This window comes from Cinclus cinclus, chromosome 10 (assembly GCF_963662255.1).
Source record: "Cinclus cinclus chromosome 10, bCinCin1.1, whole genome shotgun sequence".
Lineage (NCBI taxonomy): Eukaryota > Metazoa > Chordata > Aves > Passeriformes > Cinclidae > Cinclus > Cinclus cinclus.
Genome location: NC_085055.1, coordinates 4,123,743 through 4,150,213, shown reverse-complemented (window position 1 = coordinate 4,150,213; position 26,471 = coordinate 4,123,743). Strand labels below are relative to the sequence as shown.

At 43.7% G+C, this 26,471-nt stretch overlaps 1 protein-coding gene and 1 non-coding gene across 2 annotated transcripts; both read right to left on the bottom strand.

Annotated features, from left to right (window-relative positions):
* Positions 1-419: 419 nt before the first annotated feature.
* MYNN (myoneurin) lies at positions 420-12,280 on the bottom strand. The gene is made up of 8 exons (XM_062499171.1): positions 12,230-12,280; positions 11,340-11,635; positions 8,684-9,489; positions 6,927-7,086; positions 6,137-6,315; positions 5,848-5,931; positions 5,335-5,421; positions 420-4,152 (listed from the first exon to the last, which is right to left on the bottom strand). Exons 2-8 carry the CDS (start codon positions 11,603-11,605, stop codon positions 3,884-3,886), a joined length of 1,851 nt encoding a protein of 616 aa, XP_062355155.1. The 5' UTR covers positions 11,606-11,635; positions 12,230-12,280; the 3' UTR covers positions 420-3,883.
* A 194-nt stretch (positions 12,281-12,474) lies between these two features.
* TRNAV-AAC (transfer RNA valine (anticodon AAC)) lies at positions 12,475-12,547 on the bottom strand. The gene has a single exon. It is a non-coding gene; the product is annotated as a tRNA-Val (tRNA).
* Positions 12,548-26,471: the final 13,924 nt, after the last annotated feature.

Genomic DNA, 26,471 nt, shown 5'->3' with positions numbered 1-26,471 from the left:
CTGTGCCAGAGACTTTTATTTCTTCCTTCCTCTGACCTTGAAATTCTTAGAAAATGTATCTTGTGTTCTTTGGAATGAGAGAATTTACATACGCTAGATTTTTTTTTTTGCCATGTTCTTCTGAGTTATTCAGAAGCTAAAGCAAGCACAATCCTGCTCTGAAAACCATTTTTTTCAGCTTTTAGATCTCACTGTACCTTGCTGAAAGGCATTATTCTGCTCCAGTTTTAGAGGGGAGGCAAATGAAGGCAAGTGACTGATCCAGGAGGGCAGAGGGGCACCAGAGATCCCCCAAATCCTACTGTGTGCTACAGGGGCCCCCATGGTCCTCATGCCAGAGTGGGGACAGGGGTTGTGTCTGACTGGTTCCTTCCTGCTTTTGTTGCTACCCCTTGCAGTTATAAACAGGAGACACAAGGTGAGGGAAAATTATAAAAAAAGTTTATTAAAGTCTAACATAAAACACTTCAGGCTAAATATGTACAATTCCCTCCCTTCCCAGGGGATTATAAAATTGAGAGTTGAGGTATATACAAATAACAGAGGAAAAATTGTATATACATGGCAGATACTTTAAAAATAATTTAACCAAAAAAATCAGTTATTAGTCCTTATCTGAACTTAGTTCTGCAAGGCTTATTGAGCCTCTCTGGGATCACAGCCCTGAAATCCTTCATGTGGGACTTGTCTGTACTTGAAAATTGTTTTGTAGCACGATTTCAGAAAGATCATCATGTACTTTGTGCCCACTTAGAGGCACTAATTTAGAAGTAAATGTGATACAAGGAGCTATTCTCACCTAAGTACTTCCAAACATTCAATTCAGAGATGCAAATAAACTATTCAGGCAAAACTTGCACCAACTTCAGTGCAAAACTGACTGAAACAGCAGTGTGACAAAACATGTCCTATTCTTTGTATTACTCTTAATAGAATTATTGAAATTCCTTTTTTTCTTTTGCAAGGATACATGCCTAAAAAGATTCCATGCTCTCCCATATTAATCCATTATAGAAATTACCAATACTGTTATAAGCCTTGTACTTCAAAATGAACCCAGAACCCTTAAGCCTAGGACTTACATGTGCAGCAGATTTCCATGCATCTATTGGCAAAAGGTACAGTCCAGACCTACAGCCTGAACACACCTACAAATATATATATATATTTATATATATTTATTTATTTAAAATCTATATTCTAGTAAATGAATACAGTTGGTAGAGATCATACCTCAGCAGCTGAGATATCTTCACAAAAGGTGAGGATAAAAATCAAGATTCTCAGATGGGGACTCAAGAGTGCAGGTCACTATATTATTGCTCCAAGACACTACAAGCCTGTGTATTCTATTAAGAAAGGTTAAAATTGTTGTCTTGTAAAAAATAACTAATATCTTCTTGTCTATAAAGAAAACAAAATTACTAATAAAGCAACTGTTATTGTTATAAGTATCTAAACAAATCCTGTATAAATCTAAGCACTGTATTTTTTAAAAAAGTCTGAAATCTAAGAATACAGTAATAAGCTACAATTTCAGAAATATAAAACCAGTCCAAACAAACACTGTTATGGAATGCATTTTCTATGTAGGAATGTAGTTATTGTTTAGGTTTCTTTCCAGAGCTATTCTCTCTCCTGGTCATTTATCCTGGATATGTCTATCCTGAGCTGCTGCTCCTCAGGTATCAGCAGCATGCCATTAGTTTGACTTCCAAAGCTGTTTAAATATGCAAGTCATCAGTTGTACGGTGTTTTCTTTCTCAGTATTCATGAATAAACCTATGTCTATCCCAAGATTTCTGCTCTACTTTCAGAGAGAGACAGCAAAGAGGAAGCTTAGTACAAGCTACACACAGTCAAGATCACAATTTTGTGGTTCTTCAGTCTTAAATGGCAAAGCTGAGGAATCCCTCAGGGGCTACACCAACAACAGAAGCTAAAAGAGACAAGAGGGGAGACAAAGGGAAATGCCAAAAATAAAATACCAGAGAACTTTGTCTTTTGCCAGCATTATGAACATCAGCTGTTTGTAAGTGATGTGGGACAGAAAAGCAGAGAAATTAAAAGCCCTGCAATAGTTAGCTCCAGTGGGGACAGTGTGAGAGATTCCTGCATTAGGGATGCTCCTGTTGAACACGGCTGTACTTCTGCTGGCCATAGTAGGCTTCATCAGCAAATCTACCATATATTAAAGCACAAAATGTGGCCAAGCAGCAGGTTATAAACATGCCCCATACTAAAATAATTAACACAAAGCAGCAAAAGTTCTATTACTTTACAAACATGTAGGAAGAGAAAAAAAATTATAGTCACACTCAGGAGTCAAGGGACCATTTTCAGACTCTTTAAATGAAATCCTTCAAGAAATTTTTCACAAGTCTGTTTAATTAAGGTGCAGATTAATTATTACTCCATGTAGAACGGAATCAGTTAAGAGGTATCTTCTATGCTCTTCTATTTATCAGCCTCTGGACACAAGGCATCGGTGGAAATAAATGCTAGCACCAAGTAAATAACCAACAAAGGACAGTTTTAAATGAATTGTTGGTACAGTATCATGACTGTTTCATTACTGTTTGATGATTACATAAACAATGCTTACAATTGTTAATGGCACAAACTGGCAAAATGGAGTAGAAAAGTACTTACATTGTCACCTAGTCTTCTATGACCTTACCAAGACATTAAAATGTTGCTTTTTAAATATGTCTGCTGCTGGTAATAAAGCCTGTCTTTACTTGGGCCTTGCTAGGTACCAGTTTTGTGCAGTTACTGTGGACAAGTGACATGAGAGGTAAAGCAGTACAGAAAACTTTATATATATGTAAAACAAATCAGTCAAACTCTAACAAAACCTTGCCTGAAAATCAATCTGTTCTGTTGTATTATTCTTTAATGCCTCCTCATGTAGTGTTCACTCGTTATTTTCACAGTGAAGGGCAAGATTTATTTCCTCTTTTGTACCTCCTACCTAGCACAAGCAGCAGCACTACAGAAAAAAAAAAAAAAAAAAAAAAAAAAAAAGATTATAAAGCTCTGATTCATGCCTCACTAATTAACTCACTGCATCTTTTTGCTTCAGCTACAACATGCATGTTCCAGCTCTCCTGTTGTTGCTGTTTGTGCCAACCCCAGGGTGTTTTAGGGATGTGAAAAATAAATCTGGGACAAGATACAAGAGTGCTGGATTCACTTCAAACAAACAAACAAACAAACAAACAAACAAAGGCAATTTGTTGGAAAGAAGACCCAAGAGTATCCATGCCATTAGGACCCTCCCAGTTGCCACATTTCAGACAAAAATTAACTCTCCTTTACTCTCCTTGTCAGGAAAACATGCCCAAACCTTTTCCTCTGGTCAGGCTCCACCTGAAGATGGCACTTCTGGCAGCCAGCAGCAAATCTATGCAAGCACCTCAGCAGAGCACTGACCTGCCTTCATCATGGACCATTATAGCACCCTGGAGTGCAGGCTTACTAATACATCCAAATTATGATTTTTCCCTTCACCTCTGGGTCAGTCTTCCTAAACTATCAAATATGGCTTAAAATATCTGTTCTCAAATGACATTGTGATACATCAAATCAGCAGGAACATGGGAAGAGAACTCCAGAGTACATTAACATATGTAACAGAGAATTCTTAAGGCAGGTGTTGCTGGAATGATCTCCTGGAAATCAGTGTTAATCACAAACAGAAATTTGATTGTAGATTAGCACAATTCAGCACTGCACAATGGAAATGTCTTACAGGTGTTTTTACACAGAGGAAAACAACACATCCAATTCAGAGAGCATAACTAGTTGTTTGATTGTGTTCATCTTACCAAACATTTCCAAGTTCACCACCAAACTATCTGGATGGCTTTGCACTGCTCTGTCAGTACAACTGCTGCAGGAAAATAAACTGAGGTTCTGAATATCCAGTCACAGCAGATCTCAGTAATGTTTCTGATGAAGGGGACTGGCTCCCTGTCACAGGGAGCAGCATCTGATGGTCTTCAGTCCCAATGGGGAGAGGAAGTGCTAAAGACATCTCAGAGGGCTTCACATCTATGGACTCTGATAAAGGACTTTTCTGACTCTGAATGGATTCTTGTTCATGGAAAGAATTATCAAGCGCAGTAGAATCAGGGGAAGTTTCGGGTCCTGTGGAAACAAAGCAAAACAAAACAAAACAAAAAAAACCAAACCAAAACAAAACAAAAAGAAAGAAAGAAAAAGAAATGTTCAAAAGCTCATGCACAGATTCTGTAAATGCTCTTTCCAGTGGCTGTCAGAGCCAACACCTGGTGCATCACAGGCTGCCTAGGCAGCTGGGATATTGGTGCTACCACGTGCTGCAAAGCCAGGCCAGCTGTACAGTGTAAGCACTGGGAATCCTATCTGCTGCTGCTTGTAGTGTGACAACTGGAAGGATGATGCATTCCAACCTTGGCATGGTACAGAATATAACAAGTCCTTAACATCACAGTGAACAAAGGATCTTTTGAAAAAAATGCAATCATGAAAGTTTCCTTGGGCTTTTCCACCCCAGAAAGTCTCAGAGCCAGAGCCACATCCAAGCAGGCTGGTTTAACTGAAACAGCAGGGTTTGTCTGTAAACTTCTTTGGAAGTATCTTAACTCCTCAATTCCATTTCTTAACTCCATTCCAGCCTGACACATTACAGATTTTAACCAGTCACTTGAAGAATTACTTTATATTCTTAATTGAAGCTCAGTTAGTGCGTTCCTTGCTGCCTTCCTGCTGGAATGCAGCCAGCCACTGCTCTTGGATGGCTCTCTGACTAAGCCACATCAGATATCTGACCCTTCCTCTACCAAAGCATGCTCCAAACTCTGTTACTTCAGTGCTGAGGCACTCCTGGCTGCCTGCTGTCTCTCCAGGAGAGCTGGCCTGCCTTGGCAGCTCTCCCAGATCACCCCTCCAGCCCTGCCAGGCCCTCTCCACACTCAGTGCTGCCCTGCCCTCACCACTGGCTTCCTGCTGACCGGGGCCCTCCTAAATTCCACGCTGTCTCTGTGTATGGCTCATTTTCTTACCCTCTCCCTCCCAATCCAGATGTACACAGACACCATTTATTCACTCTTCCACACGACAGGGGCAAGGGATTTATAGTCAATACACAAGGATGGACAGAGGACAAGGAGTATGGAGCCAGTGCTGAATCAGGCTGGCTAAAACAACTACTGAACAACTAAAAACAACTACTATCCAAAATTCCTTTGTTTTTTAATTTTAGACCTTGATGAGCAAAAATATTTATTCAGCATGAAAGGCAAAAGAGCTGATGTGGTTTCTTAACCTTTCTTTGCACAAGGAACTCACCTGTGTGAACTTTAGTTTTGTGCTTCTTAAGATTTTTTATATCTGTGTAGGAATTTCCACACATTTCACAGATAAATGGTCTTTCACCTGAAAAAAATTGATTCGGCAGTGAGAACAATCTTGAAGTTGAAAAAGAAATACAGTTAAGAGACACAGGATAACAGATTTCCATGTTCTATTTTGAAATACAACTTTGTAACTCTTATCTTGTCTGTGTCTCTATTAGAATATAATTATTTCCAGAGTAATAGTTTAAAACAAAGCAAGAGGACCCAAACACTTTAAGTAAAGCCTCAATCATACATCAACACCTACGCTGTGGCACAGATACTACTCTGAAGGCAATAAAAAAACATTAATGGGTATTTTCTTTACATTATGTTAACCAAAAGATAGATAAATTAAGAAACCATTCTACTTTCAAGTAAAGACCAATATAGTGTATTTTAAAGGCAAAATAGTAAAAGTAGATTGTAATTTATTGTGCAGGAAGCAGCTTGTCTGAAAACTGACCTGTATGGGACCGAAAATGTTTATTGAGCTCTCCAGAGGAAATAAAACTCTTTTCACAAATGCCACAGATATATGGCTTCTCTCCTAAAGGAAACACAAGCACGCTGTTATTTCAATACATAAACCAGAATACGCACTAAGAACAAATCAAAACAAAAGAGAGATAACATCCAATGGGAGAAAGCGCTCCCGAAACTGGAATGAAAGGACAAACACCACGAGAAAAGAGCTGGATGACAACTCCCAGCGTGGATTTCAGGGCCGCTGGCCCTCTCCAGGAGCCCCATACCTGTGTGTTTGCGGGAGTGGGTGATGAGGGAGCTGGACACGGCGAAGGCTTTGCCGCAGCTGTCACAGACGTAGGGCTTCTCCCCGGTGTGCCGCCGCACGTGGTACGTCAGCGTGCTGGCCTGGGCGAAGCGCTGCCCGCAGCGGTCGCACACGTACGGCTTCTCCCCGCTGTGCTTCCTGCAACAACACAGCCCCTGAGCAGCACCCACGGCCGAGGCAGGGAGGGCTCTGTGCCCTGCTCCTCCTGCTACCGCTCTGGGGTGCGGCAAACAGGCGACAACCGAGCTCGGCGTGAGCTCGCAGGTGCTGCGGAGCGAAACTCGGTCTGCTCCCTCTGGGATCGGCACGTCTGTGACTCCACGGCAGCTGAACTGAGCCACGGGTGACGTGCACCACGGGAACTCGGCATGCTTTGCACTTTAGGGTACTGAAATATAAGATGATGATTCCTAACGTGGGATTATCGTTCCTTCTCCTGCCGAAATTGCCAAAAGCCCCATGCAGATGGAACTTCTCTCACTTCCCGCCACAGAACTCTCTCCTCTCTGGTGCTACAAGAAGTTTAAAACAAGGATACTGGACTCAGGTTGTACATTAATCCAGCACAGATCTCCTCCTTAATGAGCGAGTACATCCGCACAATTATTCTGATGGGCATTGTGAGAGAAGTCCCATGAGAAAAGGAGCAGAAATCACATCCGTGTGTAACGCTTACTCACACTGGAGTAAATGTTCGTGTTTAAATAAACCCAAGGATAACGCATTTGCAGGATCTCACTTGTGCCTACCTGGCATGGATCTTCAGGTTGCTAGAGGTTGCAAACTGCAGGTTGCAGACATCACATTTGTAAGGCTTCTCCTCTCCATGGTGCATCCGGCTGTGGAACACCAGCTGGCACTTCTGGGCAAAGCCTTTGTCACACAGTTCACACTTGTATGGCTTCTCCCCTGGTGAAAAACAACACCCTCGTGCTCTCTGTATTTACATAAGAAAGCTTTGCAATCCATGACCTGACCAAAGCTCAGGTGTCTGTTCTAATGCTTCTTATAAATAACATCTTGGAAAATCCTGTAATCAGTCCACTGAAGTAGAATTTGCTAGAACACAGAGGATAACGGGACTATTTTTTAACACACTATGTTTGGGTAAAAAAAAAAGTAATAATGTTTTTAATAGCGCCAGCTTCTCCACATTATTTTAAGAATGCTGCCACTTCAGTTTCAGACTCTCTGATGGTTATGTCTGTTCATCATGCTGAATACTTAAAATTAACAAATCATCTGCTTGTCCCAACAGCAACACGTCTTCAGCATACAGTCTAGTGCTCCCTAACTTCTCACTAGTATCTGCTGCAGAATGTTACAGGTACTTCTCTGACTATTCATGTCCTCTTAGTGGTGAACTGTCTCCTGTAAGGGCTTGTGCAACTCTGCAGTCCTAGAAAGTATAAAAATGCCTTTCTCTTCCACTCTGTGACAGTGCACAATCAAACCCCATGAGTAAACAGTGTACATAAAAACTTCAAAAGTAGAAGTATTAGACATCTAGCATGCCATCGAGCAACCAACACCATGGAATTCTCTCCCCACTCTTGCAAAAATTCCCAGGACAATACCCTCAGAGGTACAAAGCCCTGAATTCAGCAATTAAGTTCCACCTCGTGTGTGAATCATTGGTTAGACCCTGGCTGACAGAATTTGAAACTCTCCCCAGGTCACAGAGGAGCAAGGTGTTCTCCTGCAGCTGTTCCTCACATCTACATTTTCACAGCTTCCTGGAAAAACTGTGACCTCTGCTCAGATCTTTCCAACATACAGAATGTATGGAAAGACAAGCAAGGGACTTCTGCCCTGCATTTTTCCAGGCTCCAGCAATTTGTTGTTCATCATCTTTTTAAGTCAGACATGGTGGATTAAAACGTTTAAGTGCTCCTAAATGATTTCTCTCGGATGCTTGATATGACACAAGCTCCTGGTAATGTTACTGAATGCAGAGATCATAACACCATCACACATTTCAGCTGCACATCTATGAAATAAAACCCCAAATGCTAATACACTGGGTTAAAAATGCAAATGTAGTTATTCAGCCAATCTCCTACCTTTGTTGAAAACCCTAAGGGACAAGTTATAAGACTGAACTTTTTCCCCACTCTTGTTCTCAAACATGTATTATGTTTTGAAGTTTAAAAAAAAGAAACAGAAATTCTTCTATCAAGCACAGCTCACTTTTCATGCTCTACTGACAGTACTTTTTGGCCACTCCACCACCCTACAGAGCTAAAGGACAGCCAGCTGTCCTAAGTCTTTCCAGAAATGAAGATGTTCAAACTAGTAAAGTCCTCTCTAGCTACTGAAACTATGGTTTCATACTGAAAAATGCTGAAACGTTTCATGTTATCAGGATTCCAGGTCTACCCCTGCATGCACAATGACAGAAGACAAAATTTCAAGAAGAGGAAGTCAGAATCTTTCTAGTCCTGCACTCCCAGGCAGTGTGTGATCCCAGGCCTCCACAGCCCATGAAACACAGCCAGTGGCTTACCTGTGTGAGTTCTTACATGTGTTTTCAACTGATTGCACTGGGTGAAAGCCTTCCCACAGAGCTGGCACACGTAGGGCTTCACCCCTTTGTGTATCCTCATGTGCCGACGGAGGCTGCTCGCTTCGGAGAACACCTTCCCACAGGTGTTGCACATTGGCTTGGCTTTGGAGAACTTCTGGTCCAGCTCCTCCCCAGAGGTCTCCAGCTGGTAAGTGCCCTTGTCACTGGCTATGTTGGACATGCAGTGCTCCTTGAGGGCACAGCTCTGCTGAGGCTTTCCCCGTTTCTGTTTGGCTGCCATGGTCTGGGCCAGGATATCCTGTGCCGCCAGTGTTTCACTCTCCACCACGGCTGCCAGCTGCAGCTCTGAGTTATCACTGCCCTGGGCAGCCTGTTCTGTTATGTGGGTGGCCAGCTTATTTGCATCTAAAAACATCTCAAAGGATGTGTTCTCAGCCACCTCGTTCTGATATTGTAGGGATTTATTCTCCGTGCTTTTGGGGGGGCTGAAATTCTTCTTTCGCTTTTTGGGTTGAGGAGATTTCTTTTCTAAAGCTGCTTTCTTTCCCTGTGGTTGAACCAGCTCTGCAGCAGCAGCATCTTCCTTCTCCTCCCGATTATTGTAATCTCTGAGTGTCAGGAGGCAGGTCTGCTGGCTCATTTCAACATTCCCAGTGATACTGGATGTCTCTGTGGAAGAGGGATTTGCAATAAAAGCAAAGTCCTCCATCTTGATCTTGCATTTAGTGACCACTTCTTCGACTTTGAGATAGTCAGCAGCCTGGTGAATCTCTTTAACATTCCAGCTGCAAGGAAACAAGACTTGGGTGAAACATTCTGGACAAAGCAAATACTTGTTTTGCCCCAGCTGTATCACAAATGGACATAGGGATGCAGAAGAGTTATACTGTCAGAAAATGTAACTTTGAGAACACACAACAACATTTAATTTCTCGGTGCTGTAGTGCCCCAAGGCTCTAAAATGTCAATTATCAATTATTCCTGAACTGCAGGTCCGTGTCTAGTGGGGTTGCAGACCCTCAAACTGGGGGTTTTATTTTAGTTACATGCCTCTTGTAGAATTTTAAGTTAAAAGTCAACTTGTAAGGTGGTGAGGCCAGACGTGGGCTTGTTGGTCCAAATAGCTCAGAAATTACAGGATGAAGGGATAAAATACTGGAAAATAAAATACATAAAATACCATTTCATAAACCCTCTGGTCAAATTCTCAGGTAACTCACTAGCAGTGCATTCACCTCAGCACTTCTGTGGCAGGTCTTAATCTTGTTTCATAAAATGATTTACCAACAGTCTTAATTCTTTATCATCTGTACACAGAAACCAGTAACACCAAGGAAGTCCTCATTTAAACCATTACACTCTATTTTTCAGCTCCTGCCACACACGCCTTGATGGTTTAGGAAAAAAATTATATGGAAAAGGTGGCAACATGTACCATGAGTGCATTTATGGATTTACAGCACTTTAAAGAGAGATTCATAGTAAACAACCTTATTCTAACAATAAACAACCTGCCACAATTACTTTCCATAGGAGTACAACTGTTTTAGTACCTTGTACTATGTGAGTGCTGGGTTCAAAGTACCCTCCTGCTGTCACTCATGCATCCACCACCTCTGAGGACAACAGACTTTGCAGGCAGTTGCACTATCCCCTGAAGGGTCACAGGACAACATGACAGGTGTCACCTACAGCCAAATAGTTCTCTCTGGGCAAGAATGGTACTTTCACTTTCCTCTTCTTGCAGAGATCCACCTGCTCAGAAAATCCAGAAACTCTCCTGCTGCAGTCCCAGGTGGACATCAAGAACTCTGCACAGTAACTGGCAAAGCAGCAATCACTAATTTCATCTCTGCTGCTGTTAATGCCTGTAGCTAATTTAAAAAAAAAAAAACACCCTGCATCTGTGTACTTAAATTATTGAGTATGAGATTTCACACTTCAATAGAAAAAAACCCCAGTTTTTAAACCTGCATTTGACAACAGATATTGAGAAAAATGTAAAAATCCTGGACTTGGTACTTCTAAGTAGCCATACCTGCCTCATGAGAGATAAACCTCTTTCCCTGAGAAAAAGGCATTGCAAAGAAAAAAGCATCTTCCCTGTATGTGAAGCAGCACAATAGGCACAAAATCAATGGAGTAATGAGGGGAAACACTTTTCCTGTGATTTCTTTTGGGCAATGTAATAAAAAATTTTAAGTAACAGATCATGCAAATTCTAACAAATGTGACTTTTAAAAACATGCCTATCCTCATCCATCCCTCAGACTCAAGTCTCTACCACATTCACAGTTCCTGTGCGTTTTTGAAAAAAAAAGGGCTACTGTAATTCACCCCCAGACACACATTTGTCCTTCCCTATCCTGGTAATCATGCAGGATGTTTAATCTCTCCCACAGCAGACAGAAACAGCAGGAGACTGAAACCATCAACCAGTGAAATATCACACAACATACCTTTATTTTGGCAGTCGCATGTCATGGGGTATTTTAAAGCATGCAAACAGATGAACTTCCAGTTATTAATATTAATCACATCCACTGCTATTTGTGTCTCCAGACCTCATTACAAAAAATCCAGTTCTGCCTTACCACAAAGTTTATTTCCCTATTCCCCTTTAATAGCACGTTACCTGTCAAGGTTTAAGTTTCCTGTATAAATAAACTCCAGGAGCTTCTGGAATCCATCAGCTTTCACTTGAGTCTGATCCAAGACAACGTTATTGTCAGACGCATCTCTGTAAAAGGCCCCGAAATACTCGCTGAAGGAGGCAAGCACATTCCTGTGTGCTTTGAACTGGAATTCCCCGATGACCACGGTGCAGTCGCAGAGGAATCCGGCTTCTCGCTGCTTGTTCAGCCTCTCCAGCAGGTGCTCACAGTGATGGGAATACTGCATTTTGAGAACGCGCTGCAGACACTTTCCGATCTGCATAAACAAACAAATAAAATCAGTTTACGTGCAGGATTTCACCTTTTTTACCCCTTAATAGAGTTAATGATCACAGATCAGTGAGCGTCCGCGCTCACTCCGGACAGTCTGCCAGCAGCAAGGGACAGCGAGATGCTGGCTGCTGCTCGAGCTGCGGTTCCAGCGGCGGAGCGCGGGGGCGCGGGCAGAGGCCGTGCGCTCCCGGTCCCCCCCCCCGGGATTAGCCCGGCTAAACCCGGGACTCGTCACACCGTGTCACACCCGGGCCCCGGGGAGCGGCCCGAGGCTCGGACCGCGCGGCTCGGACCGGACTGCGCTCAGCACCGGCACCGGCAGTCCGGAGTGCTCGCCATTCGGTGCCGGCGCGGTTCCCGGGCCCGGAGTTTTGGCCGCGTCGGCAGCGAACGGGGCGCGGGACCCGCAACCCCGCAGCGCCCCCGGCCCGGCCCCGCCGCCAGACGGGACGGAGCCCGCAGCGCCCTCCCCGCTTCGCCTCGCCCGGCTCGGCCCGGCCCCGCCGCCCGCGCGTCCCCCCGCGCCCCCCGGCACTGCCCGGCCCGGCCCGGCCCGAGCGCCGCGGGCCCCGCGCACCTGCGGAGGGGAGAGAGGGCTGCGCGCTGCGTTCAGGCCGCCATGCCCCGGTGACGCCACCGCCCCTTCCGGGACGCGAGTTCCGGCCTCCGCGCCGGGGGCGGCTCGCCAAATCGGGGAGCAAAACGGGTTTAATATCCCTGCCGGGCCGCGCCGCGGCTCTAAATAAAATAACTCTGGCCAGGGAGTTGAGAAACCGAGAATAGTGCTGTAGTCCGGAAAAAAGAAGCAGCTCCCACGGCTGGTGTTTCCGCCCGGTTTCGAACCGGGGACCTTTCGCGTGTTAGGCGAACGTGATAACCACTACACTACGGAAACGCCGCTGGTGGGTGTCCTTTCAGTTGTATATATAATATCTCTCTGCCCTCCCAATCCCCGCTCTGTCGTTCTTCGCTGTTTACTCCGCGTCCCCTCCTACCCCGCACCGCGCCCGAAGCCCCGCGCCCAGCGGGAACCTGCACCTCACGGACTCTGCCAAACGCCCCCGGAGCCCGCAGCCTCCCCCTGCCTCCTGTCCCCCCGCAGTGCCGGCAGGTCACCCCCAGAGCGGGTCTCTGCAGGTGCGCCAGGCACTCTCCACGCACACCAGGAGAGACAGCGTCAGCGGGAACCAGAAACTTCAGGGAGAAGGGGAATGTTTGTTACTGCTGGCAGGGCAGGGCCGTGATGATCCAGCGGACTGGAGAGCCGGGAGCTGGGCACCGGGCATGTGACACCCGGCAGCGTCTGCTCCGCAGGCCTCTCGCTAGAGCTGGATCTGGAGAATGGGGAAGTGACTAATCCTCCTGGATTTTCTAGTGTACCAGGAACTGAAATAATAAATCTTGGGAGGAGCTACAGAAGGGAATGTGGTTTTGCCACTTTTTGGAGAGGGAAACATGAGCCAGACTCCAGCTGGTGGAAAGATACATCCTGTAACCTTTTCCGAGGAGCTGAAGTTACCTGGAATGTGAGCTGGTCAAATGCATTCCCAGTATTTTTAAAAAACAAAACCCATAACTGAAGTGGACACATTCCCAATGTTCTTTATCTGGGACATCCCCAATACACCTTGACCAAAAATGTTGGTGAGATGCCAGAGATGCTGGTGTTGCCATGGAGACTGGGGTGGAAAAGTGCTTGTCCAATACCACGGTATTTTGTTTGATTCCTGTACTTATCCAGAAAAGCGTTGGATTGTCATGTCCTGGGGAAATGGGAGGCTGTGGGATAGAAATGGCAGAGTTCTCCCCTGAGCAGGCTGCCGTGCCAGCTGTGTCAGCCCAGGCTGTGCTCCCACTCTGTCTCCAGGTCTCAGCACAGGCTGTGTGACAGACTCCAGTGACGGTGTCACCCACAGTGACAATCAGTGACACCAACCCCTGCAGGCTGCTGCTTTCCCCCTGGTATTTTCCAGTTTGACCTGGACAGCTGTGAGCTCACAGATCATGTAGCATGGATTCTGAAAGTGGCACTTCACAAGTCACAGGAGCTGAGGAGCTGCTTGTACAAGGCTTTAAAGAAAAATTATGTTAGGTGTGCTTCAGGCTTTAGGAAGGGATGACTAACAATCTCAGCAATGTGAATAAAACTTTCCACCTTCCATAATGTTATGGTTCAGACTTAAGGTTTTAATTGTCCTGAAAGCCTCTTTTACCCTCCTGATTTTGGCACAGAGTTGGCAGGATTGGCAAGTTCTGCTCCAAATCTCGAACGAATTAATGAATCTTCATCATGTTGGCATAAGGACTTCCACTCCAGTCCTTTATTGTATTTTCTGGTGAGCTCTCCCCTGGAATTAAGATGAATACATGGTTCCAGGTGTTGAGGTGAAAATCAGAGTTCCTCCTAAGATTTCAGATTGGACAGAAGGCTCCTTGCTTCCCTCAGTGACTTCCAGCCCATGCAGATTACTGTGACAGAGTACAGGGAGGCTGAGCCTAACACAGTGCACAGAAATGATTCTAAAATAGATGTATCTTTAGAAAAGATTTTCCTTAACACTTACTGGAAAAGAACCCAAGATTACAGCAATCTGGGAACAAGCAGGGAGAAGCCTGTGTCCATAGCACACCACAAAAAATCATAACATCTAGCACCATTTATTCCTTCAAGTCCGTGAATACATCTTTCTGAATAGATAAAAAATACTTTTTTAAGAGGCTCTTTACCAGAGCAATCCTGCAACTAAAGTTGGGAAGACCAAGAGCTCTACACTATTGTCTCACACTCCTTTGTGCTTGCAAAACGTCTTGCTTTTCCATGGAAATCTCAGGGTGGAAAAGCAAACACACAAAAGCCTCTCTGAGGAACAGAAGGTAGCAGAGGAGAGTCCCAGGTGAATGCTCCAGGGAGCACCGCAGGGAGCATCCGCCTCGCACAAAGAGAGGTCGCGGCAGAGATGAATAAAAACCATCATCCAACACAGCATGGGAGAGGGAGGAGGGGCGTGGTGGGGCTGGCACAGCTCTGCTTTGGGGGAATGGTGGGAGAGGAACAGCCTGGTTATTCATTCAGGGATCCTCAAGTGGGAAGGGATGGACCTGAACGCAGGCTCAGGCTCACAAGCACCAGGGACCGTCTCCAAATCACTGGCAGCAGCCCCCAAATTCCGCTGCAAGCCTCAGGCCCGGTTCCGGGTCGCCGGTCCTGTCCCGGACCCGCGGCCGCGGGGCAGGGAAGGCGCGCTCCCTTCCAGGCGCGCTCCCGCGAGCACGCGGCGCACTCCAAAACTGCCGCCGTCTGCCGCACCCCGCCCCATTCCCCACCGCAGCCAATGGCAGAGGGGGAGCGCTCCCCTCTAACCAATGGGGACGCGGAGGGCGAGGCCTCGGGGTACAAGAGACGGAGCGCGGAGCAGTTGCGTCCTGTGCTGGGGTGGGCAGGCCCTGCGGCGGACTAACCCTAATGGCTGCCGCGTACCTCACGCTCGCCCGCTGTTTTACTCGCTGACTTTCAGCTGGCATGGGGAGCGGTCCAGGGGAAGGGGGTGGGGGAAAAAAAGTTTCTGCCTCAAAAAAAGCCAGCGATGGGAATCCGCACCCCGGCCCACGCTGGGGTCAGTGTTCCTTCTCCGCAGCCGGGGATGCTCCCGCCTTCGCCCCTGTGAAGGCCGCGGTCGGCAGGCTCAGCGCCGCTACCCCCGCGAAGAGTTCGTCTCTGTCAGCCTTGGCGGAGGCCGGGAGCAGAGGGCCGGGGCGGCGGGGGGACCCCAGCAGAGCAAAGAGGGGCGGTGCTGCCCGGCGCTGAGCAGCCGCAGCTCCCTGAGACGTGGAGTGCGCGGCCGGCGCCGCCCCGACACCCCCAGACCCCCATCCCCGCCGGGAGGGCCCGGCTCTGCTGGGCTGGCTGGAACCCCCAAAGCCTCGGGACCCTGCCGAGATTTATCCTGTGCTCCTCTCAGAGTGGGAGCTGTTGGAGGGATGCGGAGATGGAGAGACCTCTAGGAGACCCATGCAGTGATGGAAGTTCAGAAATGCTGAATTTTATTCATGGAGTTCAAGAAAACGTGAGAGACAGAGCACGGGGAGCTGAGGACAAATACTTTGCTGCGGTGTGGAGCAAGAATTGTGAAGGGAAGGTGTTGTGGCTTGTCCTCGCTTAGCATTCCTCTCCCTGTGCTCAGGGAGAAAAACCTCTCCAATGTGTGCCAAAGGCACGGCACCGAACCTTCCCGCTTTGTGCCAAACTCACAGCACCAAACCTGCAAGCTGTCTGCCTGAGGGAGGAATGCCCAGGGCCCATCCTGTGCCATCACCATCCCAGGAATTGGCTGCTCAGTTACCTCTGCTGTTACTTCTGGCCACAGCTAAACCTTTTTGGTACTTCTGTACCTGGCATCAGCCACTCCAGAAGGTTCACCAGACTTGCACACGTGTGGGATGCAGGCATAGCTCTACAAACTGGGCTTGGGCATCATCAGTGCTCATTTACCAGGGCTCCGTTAATATCCTGGGTGTTTGACCAGTGCCATCTTGTGGCTTTCTGTTTTTTTCTTTGCACAGAGGATGGAAGTGAACTTGGGTACTTAATTTTTTGATTCTGTTGGAAAGAGACCTTCTTCAGCCAGAATAAACAGAAACAGGAGAGTCCAACCCCACACACTTGAAGATATGTAGGGCCTTTCTGATACTGGAATCTGAATTTGCTTAATAAATCTGATCCAGCTAGAACTAGCGCTGGCCCTGCTGATGGTAATGTTCTTTTTTAGTTCAAACAATTGTGTTTTCACTGTTTTATCTTGTTTCCAGGCAGCAGCTTCCACTTAGCATCAAATACTTCATTTCAGACTCTCAACTAAACATGCAGGGCCAAGATATTTCATGTACTTAGGACATTGCTTTTCAAATGAAACTCTACTTACAATTGTATTTCTGAAAAAAAGTTTTGTCTTCTAAATAAATCTGGTTAGGTGGCATTCTAAATGACATTTTTTTTTTTTAGCTGTCCCTTCTGAGAGGGGTGATAAGCTGAAACTGCCAAATTTTCTGATGTTAAAAAGCATGTGCTTTGCAGATCCTCCTGTCAGAGAGAAAATGCTAGGGAACTCAACGTGGTCTAGTTTTGTTTCTATGTATGGCAACAAGGAAAACTACAATGTAACACTGTTGCAGAGAGGACAAGTGACAAATGCGACAAATGGAGCTGTAGGTACAGCTTGCTACTGTTTCTGAACAGCCTGCACAGCTGCCCTACCTGCCTCAGTGAAACACGCCGAAAGACGTGCTAATGTGGCTTTTTAGGAATGCAAACAGAAGGTCTCGGCTGTTTCGATCTTGAAGTGTTTAAAACCATTTGCAACTGTGTCAAAGCAATTGTATTCAATGTTTCTTGTCAGAGCAGATAGGAAAAAATTCACCTGGCAGCCAACAGTAACTACCTTCCGCAGCAACAGCTCCATCTTGTATCATCTGGCATTAGGTTACTTTTCTTCCCCCGGGATACAAGTGCTCATCTTAATATATCCAGATTTGTTTAATTTCAAAATATTTGAAAAATCCTGTTTCTGTTTGGGAGAAAAGGAGCGCTTATGCTCAATAGAGTTATGAAAGGGCATTATTGAGGTTCACACCCCGGGCTGCCATTCTGTTAGTTTGGGGTTTAGGTTTGCACGTCCTGGGTGACTTGCTGGACTTACGGAGTGCCAGATGCTCAGGAATTGGCCCCGAGTGGTCAGGAGGTTCTGTAGCAGATGTTTAGGCTGAGCTTTGAAGGACAGCTGCCTCAGGTCTGTTTAAGGTAGGCTCTGCTGTCGTTCAAGGAGAATCACACGACATTTGCTGTATCAGGCTGGGTACACGGACAGTGCTGGCCAAAAGTGACCCAGCCCTGCTTGTCCCCCCGGCAGGATGAAGTGGCCACGCTGCACTCCTGTATGCCTTCCTTTTACATGGTCATCTTCTCGTGTGCTCTTTCTGAACACCCCAGAGCTTTCTGCCCCTGTGGGAAAACGGATCCTCTTCTGTGGAGAACCTAGGAAAACAAGACAGCAGACCATGGCTGAAATGCTTTAGGGGATCCCATATTCCATGCTTTAGGGCGGTATAGCAGGAGGGGTGGCGTTACAGTGGTTGTGCAAACAGCTGTGAGGGTGTTTTGGGAGCTGGCAGACCTGGGCCCCACGAGGGGATGAGGGGACAGACACTCCTCCCCCATCACCACATTTCCCAGTGCTGGTTTCTCAGATGAGGTCTCAGCCAGGTAGATCCCAGCTGTGGTGCTGTCCTGAGCTGTGCTCCACTCTTGGCTCTACCTTGACCCTCTTTCAGTCACCTCTCAGGGTCGTTGCCCTTTTTTACTCCCTGTATATGAAAGCAGCAGGATTTTATCTTACACTGCTTTCATTAATCTGTTCCCAGGGTAAGTTTTAGCTTTCTTGCATTGGTTTAAAAACTATCCTGGTTGTTTGGGTTGGATGTGATGTGTCAGTGCGCAACAAACAAACTAAGGAAGATTTAAATCAGTGCAAGAGGTTTGTAAAGACGGACAAGTATAGATTCACATGTTGGTGTGACTTTGTATGCAAATATAAAGTACACTTTGCCTTGTGTTTGAAATGACCAACAGAGAAGCTGGAGTTTTTTCACTTGCTGAGAATTCTGCTTAACACTTCCCAAAGTTGTTAGCAGAGGTGACAGCACACACAGAGTTTGTAAGAACAGCACGAGCAGAGTTAGCATTGTACTGAGTTATTGAGTCTAGCAATACAGTTCAAGTTGACCTTGCTTAGAGGCAACAAAAAGTGTCTTAAAGAAAAATAATAATCATCAAAGAGTAAAGAATGGTTTAATTCAAAGGCTGTTTAACCTCCGACAGGTCTGGCAAACATTAATAGAACCCTACCCTAATTCTGTTTGTAGGTTGCCTCAACAAGGGGTACCTTCAACATGTGGTTGGAAGTGGTATCTCAGGATATTTATCAGGAAAAGGAATGGAAGAAGCATATGTCTCAATTATTTATACGTAAGTAATTTAACAGTAAAGTGAAGACATGCAATCAAATATCTGTAAATACTAAAAACCGTGGACTAACGATTGTGTAAGAATATAATAACTTTCTGTGCCTTTCTTTGCCCAGTTCTCTGCATTCAGCTCAACGCACCCAAGCTGGGAAGTTGTTTTATCCAAAAGAAGTTTGGAAAAACCAACCCCAGGAGGTGTTAAACCTCTGGCATGAGAGCCTGTGAGAACCACTCTGGCTCCTGGTCCTGTGCTGGGTGACTCTGCCCTGCCCTTGGCTTGGGTCAAGTCCATTTTCCAGCCAGAACTCTGCATGGCACGGCTGTGCTCAGGCACCTGGGGCACGGCTTTTACCTCCCGCATTTACAGTTTCCAGACTGCAGAGGCATGATCGTAACTTGGGCCTAATGGTATTTTAAAATTAAGCTTTATTAGTTAATTTTTTAAAAAAATTGTATGTACTCAACTTTAGGTTCTGGGTGAAGCCTTCCAAACCCTCAGATCCATACAAAATTAAGTTCTTAAAGTTTGGGTTCGTGTTTGCATCCCAATTGGATCACACCTAAAAATGACAGTGGCTTAGGAGTAGAAGGGACTTTTTTCTACCTTTCTTCGGTCACTTGAGTTTCGTATTTCAAAGGTTCAAGTAAGAAGAGCTGATCCTCTCTGGCTGCTGAAGACTTTGTTCCGCATGTCTTATCTGTGCTGTTATCTCTTGCTGTTGATCCCATTCTTCCAACGGTAGATGGCAACAGCCATTCGTTTGTAATGTGCAAAAAGCGGAATTTAAGTGAAACTATGTGCAAATACTTGGTTGTTTTGGGTGTTTTTTTTTAACTACAGACAAACTGCTATTAATTGGAAGTGTTTTCAATTTAAATAAATTGTTTTGGAATCCAATTCAAAGCAAAAATTTAAAAAAATGTTATTTAAGTCTCACAAGAAGGCACTAAAATGAATTGTTATCCTTATTTAAATAGTATTTAAAATGCATCTTTCAATGTATATTCTAGATAAACTGAAGTGATCAAGAAATGTTGGTTAATACTAGATTTTTATTCCCCTTCAAGCTCGCTCAAAACACTATTAATTTGCAGTTTAGGTCTGGTTAATAAAATAATTAAAGCGTATCTTCGCACAAATTAAAGACTTTTATTCCTGTCTACCCTGTCTAGGATTCACCTTGGCAAAGTATTTTGACAATTTGACCCCATTGAAAACAGTGTCAGAGATCTGCATTTGCAGATATTAATTTTTACTTTTGCCTCTAAAAATGCATTGTATGAATTGCAACTAGACGTGCAAACGTCAGGCTTTCCAGTACACAGCAATATGTTGTAGGATAAATTGCCTTCAATATTTCTCATTTATTTAAAATAAATTTACTGCTTGCTTTTGTGGACTATACACTTTGTTTCCCAAAAGCGAACGTGGGAGTTGTGTGAGTGAGGAAGGTAATAATCTGTAACAAAGTTATAACCAAGTCACAGGACTTTTGGGAATTTTACAGCTGCAAACCGAAGTTCTCGTGCATTATCATAGCGTTCTGGTTTGCCACGATAACGAGTTTAAAGGCTGAAATTCCTCTGTTTTTATTGAATAGATAATCAGACTTTTGTACATTAATGATGGGATATTGGCAGCTTTGATAATTTCATAGGAAACATTTTAGTGTGGCAATTAGTATTTTAATAAGATTTTTTTTCTTACTACTGTATTTGGTATTATCTGAATTGTACAGTTGGGCGCTTCACTGCGCTCCGTGGGGGACAAAACAAGGCAGAAAGGATGAAAACTGTCTGAAATGAAGTGGTGAGGGGGGTTTGGTCCCAGGACTGCGGCTGACTCCAGATGTGCCATTCTGAGCTGCTTGGATCCGTCCTGTGTAGCAGGGTGGGAAGGATCCCGGAGCATGGGAAATGCTGAGCAGCGCTCTCCTGCTCTCCCCCTGCCCGGGGCAAAAAACCCCATCCAGCCTTATTGTTTCCGGAGACCCGAGCATAAAGCTGTCCTCTAGCTCGCAAACTCCCAGTATCAGCAACATTTACCAAATTAGAGTGCTTAAACTTTTTTTTTCTCGCCGGTTCTGAGCCTCCTAAAGAGCAGAATTCCATCGCTTCTTTCATCACTCTAATATTCCTTTAAACAACTGTATCATGGGATCTATTGTGCTTAGCTGTAGTATGTCTACCGTACAGCCTATGTTTTTCATCGCAGGAAGCAGCTTGAACTGCTTATAACACATGGAGTAGATATTTGTCTTGTTTTAGAACAGCTTTATATCGTTCAGCTGGCTTTACAGCCTCTTCTGTGTCTAAAGATAAGTACGTTTAAGGATAATCCTGAAGTTTTTATCTGCTGCATCACCAGCCCGCACTTTCGTTACCATTCCATATTGCGCTGCTCCAGGCAGCTTTGAACAGCCTTAGCTTGACGATTAAGGGAGTGAACTGGCAAAACTGCTAATTTCTCCCCCTTTCCTTTCACTCTTATCTCGTATTCTCTAAGGTACAAGTCTTTATCTACGTGTTTCCAAGAAGGTGTTCAATTAATAACTCAGACAAGTCAGAGCTGATAGGATCTTTTAATGTATTAATTTAACTCTTCCTTTCAAACGGAGTGCCAGAAAAATCACTGTTTTTCATGTTTTCTCTATTTATTCTGGCTGGATTTTTTAATTGAAATTGCACGCTGTGGTCCTTTGATTCTGCTCCCAAGAAATTATCAGGGATTACAGTAGTGGCCTTACAGGTAACGGGGTTCTCACTGATGTTCTTGAATAGTGGCTTTCTTCTCTATTGATGTTGATTTAAAATTGTTTTTATTTACAGCAAAAAGATAAACCCACAAACTTAGCTAGGCAGGATATAGAATTATTAGGTGGTTTGTTACTCAGTTTGTTGTGTTTGGCTTCTTCTCTGCTAATAAGAATGCAACTTAATTGATGAGTAAAACAAAATTAATTTTCAGTGGACAATCACAAGACTCGTCCAAAGGCAAAGGTTTATTGGTGTGTATATGTGAATGATTTAGCAGTTACAGAGAATAATGTTTAAAACTCCCTTCTCTTTCATTAGACATGAAGGACAATGTTTTGTTTCTACCTGTGTTGGTCTTGCAGCAGTTTTAAACTTGCAATATGAGCTAAGTTGATTTGATATTAGGAAAATAAATATTTTAGCTCTTATCTACATTTTAAATTGATCTTGTCCTGAGAAGAAACTTTTGTCTGTGAGATGCAGAAAAACCACAGTCCCTGTTGGCTAGAACTGGAGATGAGAATGTCCCACTCCACAGAGCAGCAGGTTCTTTAGTGAACATGAAATAAATAAATTTCCCTGAGAAAACAGGTAACCAACTCACTAAACCACGATGTTCTATACTGAAAAAATCCTTTAAAACCCCTCTCAGGGAGCCTGTTTTGTTTTGCTTTTTTTTTTTGTTTTGTTGGAAGTGAAGATAATGATTCTTTATTGGCATTTTTTAATACCAAAATATTATTTGTAAAGTATTTTATACCTTTCTATTCCTAAGACTTACAAGTCTGTGTTCTAATTGCTTTCAGAGACAGCAGCCACTGTGAATTTGAAACTAAATAGATGGCAAATTCTGAAAAATTATAGTAGACTCTCCTGATTTTCCTTGTGAAATCACAGGAACATTTCAGTGAACAATTTCCCAGAAATAAATGTGTAGAATCTGTAAGTAATGTTAGGCAGTACAAAAATTGTTATGCAATACAGAAAAAAAAACATTAATAAGCTTTTTGATATAATTAATTTTTCTACCAAGTTGATTTTTCATTCTCCAATCATGAGGACTTTCCATAAGAATTTTTTCCTCAGAAATGCCCTTTTAATGTAGCAAACTTACCCCACCAGGACAAAAAACTAGTTTATGTCCAGTAAGGATCATAAATACAAATTGCTGATGCTGTGACTAATACACTGGTTTAGTTGTCAATCTATTTCATGGAAATCTTGTGAGTAGAAAGTTCAAATTTAAAAGGCTCGGGGATACAGCAGTTCTGGAATATTTCCAGCATTTTGCTTCTATTTCCCAGTTTATCTTGGTAGTACCACCAAAGCAGGTGACACAGGAAGACACAGGTGACACAGGAGGCTGCAGGTGACTTGCTGGCTTGGCAATATTACACCTTAAAATTCAGCTTAGTCTTGTAACACAGCATGTTCACATCATGTTTTAAGTGTGTTTCTCAACTGTAAGATCTGGTCAACTGTTTCAGATAGTTCAAGATTTTTCAGCTTAAAGAAAAAAATACACCAGAAGGAAAAAAAAATTTAAATGGTCGAAGTCTATCAAAACCAAGCCCTGCAACATTTTATTACCATTTTTAAAAAAAGTATAGTGAGGGCTTCGAATGTTTTCCATCTTAAAGTTTGTGCAAGGTAAATTGTGCATTTTAAATGAGCCTTTTCCAGCCATTAAGAGGTATTTACATCATCGGATGAAGATTTGGGAACCAAATGTGAAAGCCAGAGGAGATATTATTGAGAGCTCATGGTATCAAGGCAGATCATGGGCTGCCCCCAGGTTGCTGCTTGACAAGGAGGGATAAGTACTGACAGTGTTCCTTAAAGGAATGCTTCAAGGACAAAATGTAAACATTCCCATAGGGTGCAGCATCAATCAGCAGAGGGATGTTCTTGTACACCAAGTACAACCCAGCAGAGCTTTCCAGTGACCTGAAAGCACTGGCCAACATAGGAGCTGCTCCAGTAATTACAGATTACATTAAGTAGCCAGTAAAAGCCAACAGCCAACTACCAGACGAACCTTTTATACATTATTAAAATCATATCCTTCCCAGAAGATTCAAGTTAATAAAATTGAACTTGATAATGCAATCAGTAAAAAGCAGGTTTAAAAAAAATTTCTCCTTTGTTGATAATGCCCCAAGAAATCCTGTGTTTTATACAGTGCCTAATATATGTAAGTGTGGAAATAATCCCTCAGGTATATTAACAGTTTCAGTTGCACATTCCCCGAGACTGCCTTGAATTTTTTATAATTACATTTTATTAAGAAATAATTGTTATATATCAAGTGTGGCTTGCATTTAGATTAAAGATTAAAGACTGAGGTTACATAATATTTCAGCAATTAAAATACAGAAAAAAATGAAAAGTATGAAATTGGAGGGATTTTTCTCATGTATTAAGAAGATAGTTCACCTTTCTGAGCAACTGCCTGGGACAGTTTGTTACAGGCCCTGGAAAACCAGAAATATTAGAAGTTTGACATCAAAAAAAGGAAGAGGGAAGAAGTACTTTGTAGGTAAGGAGGCAAATATTTCCTGCTAACATTTTAAAGAAATCACTTATGAGTGGTTATATTCTATGGACTCCTTAAAGGAGTCCAGGTGTGCCTGACTTTCTGACCAAAAGTTTGTGAAAACTTGGCATTTTGAGGGATTGACTGAATAAGAAATTTTCTTCTTGTTGGCCAACAGTAAATTTTATTATATAATAGAACCAGGGTCACCTGTGTTTGAGAGTTGGCACTACATAGCAGCTGCTTTTGTGAGGTTATTGATCAGACTTTGATTTCATGTGACTCTTAAAATGTTAAAATGGAGTATATATACTATTCACTTATATCTTATACAAAGTTTAAGAAAAAGGTTAATGTTGAAGAATATTCTATGACTGGATTAATTTTCTGTTTCTGTGGGACTAAAGGGGCTGAGACCCAGCTGTAAAACTTCCAGCAAATGAGCTGAGTGTACAATGAACATCCAGAACACAGCTCAAAGCAGAATGCGGGCAGATTTTCTTTGTGATTAAAAATAAATAGGGCCAGGATAAATCAGTTTCGTGATATATTTTACACAAAAAACCCTGTAGCTGCAAAAATCTTTCCCTTCAGTCATTAGCTGGCATGGTAGAACACGATCCAGCCATGCCAAGTGAGGACCTGCGTGTTTACTGTTTCTTCAGGTTTCCCAAAATTATTAGAAATGTTTCAATTTTATGCATTAGACCACATATATTACCTAAAGCAAGAAGTACTGCCTGGTCTGTTCCTGGGGAAGGAAATACTGTTTCCAGCAGGAGTTAACTGTGAGTTTGTCATTCTTAATTTAGGCAGTTCATTACTCCAGGTCTGGATACAGTCTTAGCTATGGTTTTTGAACAAAAAATGCCCAAATAAAGTCTATTTTTACTTTTAAAAGTCAGATTGCTTATTTCAAAACCAAAGCATAGGTTCCTATTTTTGTAAAAAACCCAAAAGTAAACCCTCTCACCCCTGGCCAGATTCTTTGTTGTTCACTGTCTCAGAAAACTTGTCTGAAGCAGCAAATAGATCAAGGAGTAGCAGCACAGCAGACCAAAGTCAGCCCATGTGCAGGTCCAGTGCAATCCTTGGAGCAGTGCCTGCTGAACCTGGGACTGAATTTCTTCTCTATCTTCACTGTGTGAGTAGAGATTCTGTTTCAGTTCTTCAGAGGTGCCCAAGCAAACTTTGTAATTGATGTTTTCCACTCGTTTTCTTTCTCTGCTGGTTCTGTATTTTGGTAGAATCGTGTTTCTACAGCTTTCAGATGTGTGCTTGGATGGTGGAAAAACTCACTCTCATGCATAATGAAAGAGGAAAAGTTACAGAGGAGAAATTTCTTGGCTGGAGTCTCCATTCCTGCTCTGTATCTTGCTCTACAAGCTCCCACAGCAAGTGAGTGGTAGAGCCAAGAATAGAACACCACTTCTCTGACACCCAGTCCAGTGCCTTAACCCCTGTCTCCCGTGAGAAATTTTGTTTCGCTTTTCTGTGCAGTGCAGAGATAGGATCATATTTTATTTTGGTGCCTAAATTGATCTCCAGGGTGAGTGAATAAAGTTGGGAAATAGCCAGTGAATAACACAATGTAAATAGTGAAATGTAAGGAGGTTATATATATAACACCACAGCTTCTCAGACTGCTGTGTGGCTAGATAGAATTAATTAAAAACTGTATGAAGCATTTGAGTTCTTTCAGGGTTGTTTTGAACACATGAGGACTTCTTCAGTGAGGAAACAGGATTTACGTTGCTCAGCTGGATTTTGTCTGGGAGCAGCCAGTGGAGAAGTTCTTTGCTCTGTAACATAAAGTGCTTTTCCTCCCTGGTAGCACTTGCTTTGTTGGGATAACAGCAGGTGTTGTGTTGCCTGTTTGGGGATAGCAAAGGAAATTTGGGAAAACGATGGAGTTAGTGTGGGTTGATTAGTTTGTCCTCCAGAAAGAGTTTGAGCTCTGACAAATCAGGGAGCTGTCACCTTGCACTTAATTTCAGGCAAAGTAAGAGCTTCTCTTTCCCAGCCTTTTCCAACATGACAGCAAGAGGCAAGTGCTAAGTGCCAGAGCTGAAACCTGGATCCCACCTCTCTTTTAAAAGCATATAGGCTTGAAGAGCAAATATTTTAGAAAGATTTATTTCCAAAGTCTCTTCATACATTGTGAAGGGATGTGTATGAGTATGTGAAGGAAAGAGAGATTGCTGTAAAAGGATAAAAAAGAGGTCACTGTGGCTTTCTGCCTGTGTTCTTTAGCCATGTTTATTGTTTTTATACATGTATTTGCAATACAAACTGCTGAAATGCATTGGGAAATGGCCCCACATTATTCCAGGTACCTGGAATTGTGGGTGCACACACAAACTGCTGGGGACAAGATGAAGCGTGACCTTACAGCACCACTGGGACAGGAGCTTCCTTCTCCACTGATGGCAAAATAACACATTTCCTTGCTCACTGGCTAGAAATGATCAGGAATTTTTGGCAGTGCTTTACACTTGGGACCCCTTTA

What these genes read in the sequence shown, in the direction of transcription:
- MYNN (XM_062499171.1), bottom strand. Translation starts at nt 11,605, where the DNA reads ATGCAGTATTCCCATCACTGTGAGCACCTGCTGGAGAGGCTGAACAAG. An exon ending in ACATGTAAGAACTCACACAG is followed by an intron (nt 7,087 to 8,683) that starts GTAAGCCACTGG and finishes GTTTTTCACCAG; the next exon opens with GGGAGAAGCCATACAAGTGT. An exon ending in CCACTCCCGCAAACACACAG is followed by an intron (nt 5,932 to 6,136) that starts GTATGGGGCTCC and finishes TGTTTCCTTTAG; the next exon opens with GAGAGAAGCCATATATCTGT.